This window comes from Trachurus trachurus (assembly GCF_905171665.1).
Source record: "Trachurus trachurus genome assembly, chromosome: 2".
In the NCBI taxonomy this organism is placed as follows: domain Eukaryota; kingdom Metazoa; phylum Chordata; class Actinopteri; order Carangiformes; family Carangidae; genus Trachurus; species Trachurus trachurus.
Genome location: NC_139914.1, coordinates 14,353,662 through 14,367,507, shown reverse-complemented (window position 1 = coordinate 14,367,507; position 13,846 = coordinate 14,353,662). Strand labels below are relative to the sequence as shown.

Genomic DNA, 13,846 nt, shown 5'->3' with positions numbered 1-13,846 from the left:
ATCTTTTCCTCTTGCAAATCAAAAAAGCGGTGGTTTTTTTGTACTTTTTTTTTTTTTTGATTGCAAAAAAACAGAATCCTGTGCATTTTACACGTAGCACTTGTACAGTACAAAAACAAACAGAAATATTGTGCAAATATACAAATGAGAAGTGCATGAAATGAACTGGCTTAGACTATATGTTCCCTTACATCATTAGCCACAAGTGTGATCAATTTTGAGTTGTTGTGTTCAACCGGTGACACTTGTGCTTTACTTGTGTTTGACTTTTGCCACCTGTGCTCAGCATTATGCAACACAGGTGCATCACAATGAAAATGTGTTGGTAAGTTGTGTCTAAACAGGTGAAAGGTGCTGATGGTTTTGCCAAAAGAGACTGGTTCAATCAGAGGGTTCTAGGTAACTGAGCATCTGGTTCAGACAACAGGGTTTTTAGTGTTTTAGCAACTGAGAAAAACTGTAAAACTCAACTCCTCCTCCATCGTTTCTGTTTCTGTTTCTGTCTCCAGCAAAAGTCTGTCAGCAGGAGGAAGTGCGCCGCCTGTAAGATCGTCGCCCACACCATCTGTATAGAACAACTGGAGAAGGTAACGTCACCATGATCTACTACTCTATTCTACCTCTGGACTGACATTCACTCGGTAAAAAGCTCCTCCCTGGAGACAGAGAGAGGCTCAGGTATAGATCTGCAGCGATCAGAGGGAGATAAAGGTAGGTCGGATTAAAAAGGGACAGTTAAACCGTTCCGGATGTGATGATGGAGGAAGAATAAAGGCGGATTAAAGTTTTGAGTCCTCAGCGATGAGTTCAAGATCAAAGAGGAGTGAAGAGGAGGATTACTCTAAACCCTCAGATCAGAGGAAGGTTGTTTCTCAGCTGATGTCCCTCCTGTCTGTCCTCCAGTTCCCCAGCTCTAGAGCCATTCTCCTGGAGACCACCCTGCCCCTCAATGACCCCACCTTTAGAGTGAGATACACAGTCCTGCTTCCTGTCCTCTGTTCTCCATCTATCTAACAGTCCTTGGACCAGAGGGGGTGTCTGGATCGCTGCAATCATTCACAATGAAAAACCACCATTCATTTAAACAGGTGTAGGAGGAAGTAATGCTGATAAAAGGGAGAACATTTAACTTCTAGAGACAAACCCTTTAGTGAATTAAACTCTAATCTAATCTAGGTCAGACACCCTCTGAAAAATCAACATTATAACAGGGTCCTTTTCTTTTCATTCAATCCAATCATCTTCTGTTTCTTTTTCTAACTTCCTCGTTGATCAAAATAGTTCAGATCTTTACATGTTGACCTCAAATATACTGATACCCCAGATCCTGACCCGCTGAAATCAATCAAGACGCTCTAATTAACTAACATCTGAGCTATGAGCTAACATTTGGTTTGATCAGGATGCACCTGTTCCTGTTTAGATGAAACTAGCAAGTGGAACATTAATAGACTCTTGCATGGAAATATTCCACATGTCTTAAAGTCAGATGTAAAGTATTTGATATTGCTGGAAGCTTCTAGATCTGAAGACGTAGTATTAGCTGAAAATAACACAATCTGGTCTGTGATGTGTGAAGCTAAATAGAGCTTACAGTGAACCAGAGCAATGTCTAAGGCACAGATCAGTGTAGTTGGTGTGGTTACCTTTGGTTTAACTGCGGCATAACTGTGGCCAAACTGCGGCATAACTGTGGTCCAATTATAATCTAATTGTAGACAGCTATATCCTTAATTCTGGCCTAACTATGGCATAACTTTCGACAAACTGTGGTCAAACTGTGGCCAAACTGTGGTCAAACTGTGGCCAAACTGTGGCCAAACTGTGGTATAACTTTGGTCCAATTATAATCTAATTGTCGACAGCTACATCCCTAATTGTGGCCTAACTGTGGCATAACTCCGGCTTAACTCTGGCTAAACTCTGGCCTAACCGTGGCAGCCTAAAAAAGACTGCTGGTGTCCTGCTCTGTTGCTTTCTGTCACTTCACTGAATCACTGCTGTTTCTGTGGAGATGGAGACCGCCGTCGCTGCTACAGCCTATGATCTCTTCTTACTGGTGTAACCGAGACAAAGCTGCTGATCATGGTTCTCCTGGTGTGGTTTCTGTCTAACCTCCTCTAGTGCACGGTGTGGTCTCAGGTGTCACCAAATGTTGTTACCTCTTATGTCGTTTCCTCTCCTCAGATTAACTTCAGGTGTAAACCGTCTTTCAGAGAATCAGGCTCGAGGAACATTAGAGAGGTGAGTTCTGGACATTCTTCATCTTCTACTTCTTCTTCTTAATCCTCCATGGTCCTTTCTTTTTTGTTGTTCTTGTTGCTGCTGTCCTTCTTGTTGTTGTTGTTCTTCTTCTTCTTTATGATAGTCCAGGCAAAATAGCATTTTCCGACAGACTAATTGTAACAGAATGTTTTTCACCATAAATCATTTCTATGAGGTGTCCAGAACAACATACTAAAAGAAGAAAATCCTAGTTGGGGAAATATGTTTAATTCTCATCAATCCAAGATTGATTTACTGTATAAAGTCTATGGTGCCAATAAGGCCAGAAAACAATACACCCCAATGGGGATATTTTTTCCTTTACTCCTATCACAATGACACTTTACACAATGAAAGTCTACATGAAAAGTAACATTTCTGTATTTCAAGTTTCTCTGAAAATGTATTTTCAATATGCAAATTAGCTCAACACTAATTGACTTATGGTACAAAATAGCCCCATTGGGGTGTAATGTTTTCTGGCCTTATTGGCACCATAGACTTTATACAGTAAATCAATGTTGGATTGATGAGAATTAAACATATTTCCCCAACTAGGATTTCTTAGGACTTTTAGTATGTTGTTCTGGACACCTCGTAGGAATTATGTATGGTGAAAAACATTCTGTTACAATTAGTTCTATTTTGGGTCCAAACTGAGCTAGATTGCCTGGACTATGAGTTTAGAAGGGAAATCAAACAACCAACAGATATGTTGTGTTTGTGTCTTTTCAGCCCATTGTCGTGCGTCATCACTGGGTTCATCGCAGACGACAAGATGGCAAATGTAAACAGTGTGGGAAGGTGGGTAGAGATTTTTATATTGACCATAGAGTCCTTCAGTATAAACATCCTCGAAATGTATGGAAGTAAGCACAGTAAAGTTCTTAAAGCAGAGATTAAACCAGCAGTTTATTTCCCTTGTTTATCTGCGCAGGGCTTCCAGCAGAAGTTTGCCTTCCACAGTAAAGAGATTGTTGCCATCAGCTGTTCCTGGTGCAAACAAGCTGTAAGTGTGTTACTGATATGCTCTGGGACAAGACAACCAGGCTAATGATGATGATGAACTACATTATGAAGTTGTGTTTCTTGTTTTTCCTTCAGTACCACAACAAGGTTTCCTGCTTCATGCTGCAGCAGATTGAGGAGCCGTGTCCAATAGGAGCTCATGCTGCCCTCATAGTTCCGCCCACATGGATCGTCCGCATCCGACGCAATCAGGTAACACTGCTGTGCTGATTAATGGGCCTTATGTTTAATCACTGTTTTTATGTTCATATAATGAATCCACAGTTGTTTGGAGAAAGAAAAACAGTGTTTCTGTGTCTTACAGTCTTCTATGAAGTCCAGTAAGAAGAAGAAGAGGACGTCGTTCAAGAGGAAGAGCAGTAAGAAAGGAGCAGAGGTCAGTTACGCACTTTATTCTGACTCTCTGTGTCTGGTGTGGTCACATGTCACAGTTCCATACACGAAACAGATGTGTTATATTCTCCCAACAGTGACACCCCGTTCTAACACCTTCATATGTTTGAGGACGACTTATCTCACACCTGTTCTAACACGGTCACAGATAAATGTGTTATATTCACATGGCAGCAGGGATGGTTTCATCTGTACAACAGGTCACCATGAAAAATAAAGCTGTGGTTGAGTTTCTTTAATGCAAGCAGGGACAATACACAGGAATCAGCCGAGGGATCAGGCTATACTCTGGGTCAAAGTAGGCAGAGAAGACAGGGAGCATGTGGACTAGATACACGAGGGGAAGGGGCATCATGAGAGACAGATGCAGATCATTAAGGGGCAAGATCCACAGCAAATTGGACTCCAGTTCCAGGTCTAGTCCCAGATGTGTGGACTCCAAGTCAGAGGGTTTTAGTTTCGAAACAGAGGATGTGCGTCTAAGGTCAGAGAACAGGAGTACTGGGTTGGAGGACTTTAGTCTCAGGACATAGGATGGTTGTCTCAGAAGAGAGGACTCTAGTCTCAGGACAGAAGATGGGAGTCCAAGGTCGGACGACTCTAGTCTCAAGACAGATGGGAGTCCCAGGTTGGAGGACTCTAGTCTCAGGACAGAAGATAAGAGTCCGAGGTCAGATGATTCTAGTCTCAGGACCAACGATGGGTGTGACAGGTCAGATGATGGGAGACAGAGGTCAGAGGACTCTAGACGCAAGACAGAATATGGGACTCCAAGGTCAGAGGACTCTAATCTCAGGACAGAAGATGGGAGTCCATGGTCACAAGACTCTAGTCTGAGGTCAGAAGGTTTGGATGAACAACATAAACTCAGGTCTTCTTCTTCTCTTACAGGAAGGTCGACTGTGGAGGCCGTTCATAATCCGCCCCATTCCATCACCGCTCATGAAACCACTGCTGGTGTTCGTCAACCCCAAGAGTGGAGGAAACCAGGTAACGAAGCGGTCAACCAGGCACAACTTTAGGGAAACAGTCAGTAAAACAGTCAGTCAAGCAGCTCCAGAACTTGAACTTGTCCTGTTTGTGTCTCTAACAGGGAACAAAGATCCTCCAGTCCTTAATGTGGTATCTAAACCCCAGACAGGTGTTTGACCTGAGCCAGGGAGGACCAAAGGAGGGGTAGGTCTTTCCTCCTCATCTCACTTCCTCACACACACAAACTGGACATTAACTAACACCTGTACGTCTTCCAGCCTGGAGCTGTATCGTAAAGTCCACAACCTGAGGATCCTGGCCTGTGGAGGGGACGGCACTGTAAGGACCAACACAGACATTCAGATATTCAATAGTGCTTAGAAAAGGTTCTAACTGAGTCAAAGGACAGTTCTTTCTACTTCTACTTCAACATATCAATCCTGTGTGCTTTGTTTTTATGGTTTCTTGTGGAGGATTTATCGTCCATACCAATGTCCTTATGAATTGCCCTTCCTTGACCTCCTGATGTTTTCCATTGGGGTCAAGGAGAAGACCCCAGGGTGGAAGTCTTAAGTCTGTTTGTATCTGTTGACCCAGGTGGGCTGGATTCTGTCCTGTCTTGACGAGCAGGCGTTAAACCCTCAGCCTCCTGTTGCCGTCTTACCCCTCGGGACAGGAAATGACCTTGCAAGGACCCTGAACTGGGGAGGGGTGGGTACAAAAACACAACACAACCCATGTCCACACCTTAAGTTAGTCACCTGCGGTTGTAATTTGGATTGTGTTCCGACTATTTCAGGGCTACACAGATGAACCACTGTCAAAGATCTTATCACATGTGGAGGATGGAGCTGTGGTCCAGCTAGACAGGTGGAATCTACAGGTTGAACCAAACCCCAACGCAGGGGCTGAGGTGGATGAGCAACAGACTGATAAGGTCAGTGAACATAAACACTTTATCATCATATTCTCTTTATTTTTAACCATTCAAAATAAGAATATACCCTTTTTGGACCAATTGAGTGATGACGCTGTAGTAACGCAAACAAACCACCAGGTGTCAGCAAAGCACAGAACAAAATAAGACATTTAACACAGATGTAACTGCTCACTGTGTGTGTGTGTTTGTGTGTGTGCTCTCTCAGCTTCCTCTAGATGTTTTCAACAATTACTTCAGTCTCGGATTTGATGCCCATGTGACTCTGGAGTTCCACGAATCAAGAGGTAGCAATCGGATCGATAGGAAATGGATATTATTGATGGGTGAAGACGATGCGATTATTCACTGTCAGTGTGTGTGTGTGTCTGTTTCAGAGGCCAACCCGGAGAAGTTCAACAGTCGTTTCAGGAATAAGATGTTCTATGCTGGGGTGAGTACACCCCCCTATAATTAAATTATGCTTGAAAGTAGTAAAAAATGTCTAAAAACAAGCTACTTTTTAACGTGATGAGTCTTATTTTAGGTATAATGAGATTTTTTTCGACTAGAAATAACATTTTGACTAGAAATAAGACAAATATTCTTGGTAACACATACTGAATTCATAATTTATAACACATGAATGCTCATTAGTATGTAGTTTATAAACACAGTTAAAAATGTTTTACTCATCATTGACAAGCACTAACTACTGTCCTGTTCCTTTAGATCTAGTGACTTAATGAAGAAGCTTAATGGAATCATCATTGAGATATCTTATTTATGAGAGTTACAGCTCTCCAGCTCACCTCTCTTTCTCTCTCTCTGTCTCACACAGACAGCGTTCTCAGACTTCCTGATGGGAAGCTCCAAAGACCTGTCAAAGCACATCAAGGTGGTGGTGAGTAGCCGTCAATTAAACTGTCATTTTTATGAAAACACTGCGTCACTCTCTCTGAATGATTGTTTGTCTCTCTTGTCTCCAGTGTGATGGGACTGATTTAACATCCAAGGTCCAGGACTTGAAGCTTCAGTGTCTGGTCTTCCTCAACATCCCCAGGTAAATGGACCTTGTGTCACTGGTTGAAGATCTCAGGAACCTCTTCTTGGGTCCCATCCAGAGGAAACCAGGTTCTGGGTGGCGTTTAGTCCAGTAATTTTAAGCCAAAAAAGGGGTTGAACAAATTGCAATAGAAGCAAACTAAACTGATTTTGTATCCTCAACATGTCTTGAGTGAGGGGAAAAAAAGAATCCCATTAGGGGAAAGTTTCGAAAAAGACCCAAATATAGCCCATTTATATGCCTATTAATTCATTATTTTTCTCATCTGAATAGGGTAAAATTTTTAACCTTTAGATATCTCCATGAAAATTACTGAGTTGATTACAAACATTAAGACAAACAAAAAATGTATTACAAGTTTTTTGTAATTCTTTGTTAACATGAACAAATTTGCATAAATTCCACCATTTTTCAAATCCAGTCCACGTCCTTTGCTGCAAGTCCTTCCATCTCTCCCCCCCCCTTTCACAAATATCTCTCTATCTATCATTAAAGGAGTCATCTTGAAATTTAAAGTGGTTTCTTGTCGGTTGACCGATGGAGTCAACTCATTCCAATTTTCAAGCTGGTACCACCACAGCACCTTTATGTGGAATGTATGCAGATTTATGCAAATTTGCTCATGTTAACAAAGAATTATAAAAAACTTGTAATACATTTTTTGTTTGTCTTAATGTAAGTAATCAACTCAGTCATTTTCATGGAGATATCTAAAGGTTAAAAATTTTACCCTATTCACATGAGAAAAATAATGAACAGGCGTATGAATGGGATATATTTGGGTCTTTTTCTAAACTTTCCCCTGATGGGATTCTTCTGGGCTTTTTTTCCCCCTCATTCAGGACATGTTGAGGATACAAAATCAGTTGAGTTTGCTTCTGTTGCAACTGAGGAACCGTAGACGCCGTAGATGTGTTGTGTTCAGGTACTGACAGTGATGATGTTGTGTTCAGGTACTGCGCTGGGACCACGCCGTGGGGAAACCCCAGCGAGCATCACGACTTTGAGCCGCAGCGTCACGACGACGGATACATCGAGGTCATCGGATTCACTATGACTTCTCTGGTACGCGATTAGCTTTCACTTGTACCTGGTAACCATGGTAACCGGGGGGGAGGGAGGGAGGGGGGGAGGACCGGATTTTAGATGAAGTCTTAAAAATACACATGGAATATTATATAACCAGAAATGTGTGTGTGTGTGTGTGTGTGTGTGTGTGCAGGCCACTCTGCAGGTCGGAGGTCACGGTGAGAGGTTGAACCAGTGCAGAGAGGTTACCCTGACGACCACCAAACCTCTACCAGTCCAGGTACACTGTGACTCGACATCCCACCACACTGTTTTGTTGATCAGTATGTTATGTAACCCACTGATTGGCCGGTTGGTTGATGGTTTGATGGGATGGTGTCACTGACAGGTGGATGGTGAACCGTGTAGACTGGCGCCTTCTGTGATCCAGATCAGTCTCAGAAACCAGGCCAACATGATCCAGAAAACCAAACGACGGACCTCAATACCACACCTCAACGAGTGAGTCACAAGTCCTGGCCTCTCTTAAAGGGATAGTTCAACATTTTGGCAAATTGGCCCATTGCCATAATCCCTATAGTCATAGCAGTAGGTTCGTTACCTTTAATTGTCAGTGCAAGCTATTTTTTAGAACGGCGGAGCAGAGCCGTGAGCTGCTCAGAGCTACACTACGGAGGCTCATTATGGGATTTCTTGGTTTCCCTCATCATCAAACTCATCAAATACACAATCCAACAACTCCACAACGCTCTGGTGGACAAGTTGTGACCTGCACATTCACCACACTATGAGATAATAACGGGGCGAAAACGTCAATGGTTTTGCATGAATTTCCCTCTAAAACAACTCTGTGTGGTAACGTTGTGTTATTATCTCATAGCGTGGTGAATGTGCAGCTCACAACTTGTCCACCAGAGCGTTGTGGAGTTGTTGGATTGTGCATTTGATGAGTTTGATGAGGGAAACCAAGAAATCCCATAATGAGCCTCCGTAGCGTAGCTCTGAGCAGCTCACGGCTCTGCTCCGCCGTTCTAAAAACAGCTTGCACCGACAATTAAAGGTAACAAACCTACTGCTGTGACTACAGGGATTATGGTAATGGGCCAATTTGCCAAAATGTTGAACTTTCCCTTTAATACTGGTCTAATCCTGTCTTACTGGTCGTATCATGTCCTAACACTGTCCTGGTTTCGGTCTTTTCTGTGCCTCAGTCAGCAGCCGGTCCCAGAGAGACTCCGGATCAGAGTGAGCAGGATCAGTATGACGGACTACGAGGCTCTGCATTACGACAAGGACAAACTACGACAAGCATGTGAGCACACACACACACCCACACAAACACACACACACACTTCTGACCTGCTGCTTCTCTGATTGCGAACTAACAAAATAAAAGCCCTTTTTGAGTTTCAATGTTTTAATGAAAGAATCCAACACAACCACGCTGTTACTAAGAGGAGTTACATCATCACTCCTCTGGCTGCTGGCTACAGGCGCAGGCAGCTGATTGGCAGCAGCAGCAGCATCATCTGTATTAACTCATCATCATCTTCATCTACAGGCTCAAGTAGATACTCTATGATTAGGAGGATGAGCAGCGGCATGAAGGTCAACAAGAAGATTTCCATCCTCTACACACACACAGACACACACACACTCTCTCAGTATTTCTCAGTTTGGGCACAAGGTGGCACTGTGGCACTGTTCCCTTTTATATGTGTTTCTATGTGTTATTGTAAATTGTAAAGATAGAAATACACATATAAATATAGATGCATGTTTAATCCATATTAATTATTCATAATCCTGTGTTTTATTATAAGTTTAGAATGATTTTCATAGTCGATCTCCTATCCATCCTCCTTTGTTCACTCTGAAGTTTCACTTGTTTCCTCGTTATGCAAATCAATCACCCATCTCCACTTGTGGATGCGTCACACTCGGGGAGATGGTAAAAATATGTCTGACGCCCCGAGGCGCAGCGGTTACATCATCATCATCCTCAACGCCGTCGCTCCGCGCTTCCCCGAGACAGACGGGTGGTTTTTATTTTTTTTATTTTTTATTTTTTTCACAAGTACAGAAGTTTACGTGGCAAAGTGACATTCCGCTGCTCAGATAGCGAGCGATTGATGATTAGTTCATCAGCAGCGGAGAGATCACAGTGTGAGTCATTGTCTCCGATGATGAGGAGGATGATGAAGGTGCATCTTAATTCAAATCAACTGATAAATGATCCTCATAAACAGTTTGTTAGGGCGCAGATAGGAAACGTTAAATTAAAGGCTGTCATAGTTAGATAGATAGATAGATAGATAGATAGATAGATAGATAGATAGATAATACACTTACATAACAGTCTCACCTTCCTTAGTTAGAGTGTTGAATAATGAGAAGAACCGTTCTGCTGAACATTGTGATGTCACAATGAGGTTTGAAAAAACAAACGATGTCCGCACAACTGCTATAATCGAGCTCCCAAGAATTTATTGTAAGGACAACGTTTCGACCACTTGGGTCTTCATCAGGTCATCTGATGTGTAGGGGGGTGGGGCACATAAATAGGGGGAGGATGCCAGTAATTGGTGTCACCTGTTGCCCTCCCAGCATAATCAAAGTAATTACATCAACACATGTTTACATAACTATCCATATACAGGTCACTGTTCAAAATATCAGGCCTGAAACAATTAAAACATCAAAAGACATATCATGGATTGTGTACATCAAAAATCCGTGCAATGAAATGAGACCCACATATAGTCTACACATAACCACAATATTATCAGATACTAAACACGAGGCAATCAGTAACAAGAGATACAAATATATATGTACGCTAATATAGAGAAGATCAATAGAAAAAATATATGTAGAAAGATATAGAAAAATATATATTTTATAAAAAAAAATATATTTTATAAAAAACTATTTCGACATTATAGAAGAACAGTTACAGTAATCAAAATGTTACCAGAGAATAGCTATACAATGAGGTTTGACCAATGGCTTCTTGGATATAAAATGACATCATTTCAGTTTATCCTTATTGACATTTGAGATAAATTGTGTTATTAATAAATTAGTGTGAATGCTGAAAGCAATGTTCTTCTGCTATTCTGTATTTCAGTAGGCATTAACTTAAAAAAAAAAAAAATCAAATTCAGGAATTTTTCAAACTCTTCGTGTCGTCATCTTCAACAATTCAAGTAATTTCCAGCCATTTCATACAAAATCTTACATTTTCTACTTTTTAATCTATTCTCAGCCATTGCTTCAGCTATGTTAGTGCTGGTTCATCAGTTTTCCTTCCTGTCAGGTTAGCTGCAGATTTCAACTATTCAACTGTCGATTAAACATGCAGGATTTCAATGTTTTATTCTGCCTTTAGCATTTCTACTGCTTTTTACCTTTAGAGAGGCATTCATCTCACACTACAAGTTATGTTTCAGCTTTGGGATTAGCCTTTTGCCTTCTTGAACTAATTTAGCATTGATTCAACAATTTCTTCAGCTCATTCAGCATTGCTTCAGCAACAGCGTTCAGCTGCTTTCAGCATTCACACGCATTTTCTGCAGGAAATGCTATCTTTTTCTAGTTAGTGTATGAATCTGTGAATGATGTATTGTGAGATCACAATAACTTTGACCTCCAAATTCTAATCATTTCATACCTCAGTCAAAGTAGATAGTGTTTTAACCACGACCTTGACATTTGACCTTTAAGGCACTATAATCCAATCCGATCGTTTCAAGAAGTTCCCGCAAGAAGTTCCTGAGATATCACGTTTCACGGACAACCCTGTAAACATCGCGCCTCGGAGGCATGAAAAGAAAACACACAGTGTCTCTGAACGTCTCCCCAGTGTTCAAAGCCAAAGTCAATAGAAAGTATATGACAGAGTTAGTCATACAGTTCAGCATCACCTTAAACAGAGGGAAGATAAACATGCTCCATCCCCTCTGGTTGTTTACCACTTTCAAGTCTTACAGGAGAGAACTATCTTTTGATTTCCCCTTAAACATCTAGTTTGTTTTTCAAAGTGAACCTTTTTATTTTTATTTTTATTTTTTTAATCTCCTTTACATACTTTGGATCTGTGTTTGCGTTGGTTTTACTGGTTTCAACTGCAGTAAACCAGAATCTGTGTTGTGTTGTCTGGTTCTCAAAGGGAGATTTGATGGATGCAAGTCTAATAATCATAATAATAATAATAATGTATTTTATTTATACAGCAGCAATGGAATAGTGCACTACAATAAGTTTGAATAGAAAGATGATAATAATAGACAGACAGACAGGCATTGGCTGATAAAATGTGCAGCATTTCACTGCAGATGTCAAAGGAAAGACAAAAGATGATAAAATATGCAAATGAGAATAAATACAGAAACCACTGAGAATAATACAATGCGAGGAAATTAATTAAAAGCCAATTATATTCAGCTGTGGGGAAAAATGTGCAGAGCCTGACTGTTGATTCACTGATACATCAAATGTAACATGATGACATTCAAATATTGTGTGTTATTGTGAAATATGTCAGTTTTTCTCATTTTGTCGTTATTTTCTGTACATGACATCACCAGGCAGAGCAGCCAATCATGTGGTACTTGACAGAGACTCAGTCAAGTGGTGCGTTGAGGGTCTCTTCTCCTAAACCTGATTGATTGTTAGTGTGTGAGGCTCCTGAAGCTAATTCCCAGAGTGTTTGCCTCAATGAAGAGGAATGAAATTAGAGGTATTAAAGGAACCCCGTTAAAGGGAGTTTGCTTTTGGTTATATAAGAGTCTCATATAGAATATATCGTTTTGTCTTTATAGTAATTTTGTTATTATCATTTAGTGGTCGGCTCGCCCAGTATTTCCTACTTTCGGTTTCCTGGGAATAACGGCGTTATAATAATCGCCGTTTATGGTCGGAACTAGGACGGTATCTGATCGTCTTTGAACCTCCGACTTTCATTTTCATTCTTGATGAATGAAAACATTCTTGGTAAATGTTTTCGCTTTCGTCCGTCTTGCGCTGGTCCAAGAATTTCACCGTGCGTGTGGAGGCTCATGGGAAATGTAGTGTGAAAACACTTCGCTTTCCAAAACTCCTCGTAGTCCCTTTAAGATAAATCAGTAGTGTTTCGATAAATAGGTGTTCTACGATGTTTTATTTCCTTGATTAAAACCCCCCCACAGATTTTTTTTGTTTCTTTTCCAAATGAGTTGAGAGTTGAACATTCTAAATTTTTTCCTCAAATTTTTCAATATTTTTTACTGGAAATATGTGAGTTTCCCCTCAAAATCTTCAAGTTTTTCCCTCTCCTTTTTAGTTTTTACTCAAAAGTTTTTAAATATTTACAGAAGATTTTCCAGTTTTTCCTCAAATTTGCGAGGTTTTACAAAATATTTCGATTTTTTTCTTGCAAATGTAATACTTTATAATGCCAAAACAACTTCCCATCTCTTCCGGCTCAGTTTTTCAAAAAAATGCTTTTATTCTAGCAACAGTGTGAGAAAGACTTTTTTAAAACCTACAAAGTCCCTAATAGGTGGATACATTTGTGGTGTTTGGATAAATCAGATGTGTTCAAATCCATCAGGCAGATCAGAGGTGTGTGTGGGTTCAGGAGCTGCTCCTCCAGCACTCTAAGTTGTGTGATGTACAGTCAGCAGCGTTGTGTTGTGTTGTGTTGGCGCTGTGGGCGTCCAGCCTGGGAAACAGACTGACTGATGATGAGCCACTGGGTCAGGATCAGATACTCAGCCTGGCTCTGGACTCAATGTGGACAGTCTGTCCTTCACACACAAAGTGACACAGCTGTGGCCAGATGTTCAGCTGTTAGCCCCTGTTATATGTGCAAGAACCAGGACCAGCAGCATCTGAACTCTTGTCCTGTTCCTCTGTGTCTGCAGCCATTCCTCTGGGTCTGATCGTGGTTCCCGGTGACAGCGACTTAGAGACCTGTAGGGAACAGATCCAGCGTCTGCAGGAGGTGAGTGGGGGAGAAGAGGGGAGTGGGGGAGGGAGGGAGGGATGAAAAGGTCACGGTGTTGTGCCAGTGTAAGACTAGAAACGGAAGAAAAAGAGACAAGGCAGAAAATCTTTTTTAGAAACATTGAACAAAGCTAATTAAGAAGTGTGTGTGTGTGTGTGTGTGTGTGGACTCTCCTTTGCTCCGTCCT

The 13,846-nt window shown here is 41.3% G+C and overlaps 1 protein-coding gene across 3 annotated transcripts in view; it reads left to right on the top strand.

Moving 5' to 3' along the window:
* Positions 1–13,846, top strand: part of LOC310998602 (diacylglycerol kinase zeta-like) — a 77,967-nt gene that overhangs the window by 23,540 nt on the left and 40,581 nt on the right. For 2 of the 3 annotated variants that reach the window (XM_083988733.1, XM_083988734.1), the window contains exons 5-25: positions 510–587; positions 904–966; positions 2,188–2,244; positions 3,001–3,069; positions 3,203–3,274; positions 3,370–3,486; positions 3,599–3,670; positions 4,579–4,677; positions 4,781–4,863; positions 4,938–4,998; positions 5,257–5,370; positions 5,459–5,596; positions 5,805–5,883; positions 5,974–6,029; positions 6,417–6,479; positions 6,565–6,638; positions 7,595–7,706; positions 7,864–7,950; positions 8,059–8,171; positions 8,882–8,982; positions 13,577–13,656. In XM_083988733.1, the coding sequence (XP_083844859.1) occupies positions 510–587; positions 904–966; positions 2,188–2,244; positions 3,001–3,069; positions 3,203–3,274; positions 3,370–3,486; positions 3,599–3,670; positions 4,579–4,677; positions 4,781–4,863; positions 4,938–4,998; positions 5,257–5,370; positions 5,459–5,596; positions 5,805–5,883; positions 5,974–6,029; positions 6,417–6,479; positions 6,565–6,638; positions 7,595–7,706; positions 7,864–7,950; positions 8,059–8,171; positions 8,882–8,982; positions 13,577–13,656 (1,788 nt within the window). The remainder of the gene's footprint in view (positions 1–509; positions 588–903; positions 967–2,187; positions 2,245–3,000; positions 3,070–3,202; positions 3,275–3,369; positions 3,487–3,598; positions 3,671–4,578; positions 4,678–4,780; positions 4,864–4,937; positions 4,999–5,256; positions 5,371–5,458; positions 5,597–5,804; positions 5,884–5,973; positions 6,030–6,416; positions 6,480–6,564; positions 6,639–7,594; positions 7,707–7,863; positions 7,951–8,058; positions 8,172–8,881; positions 8,983–13,576; positions 13,657–13,846) is intronic. The other variant, XM_083988735.1, reaches the window with a different exon arrangement.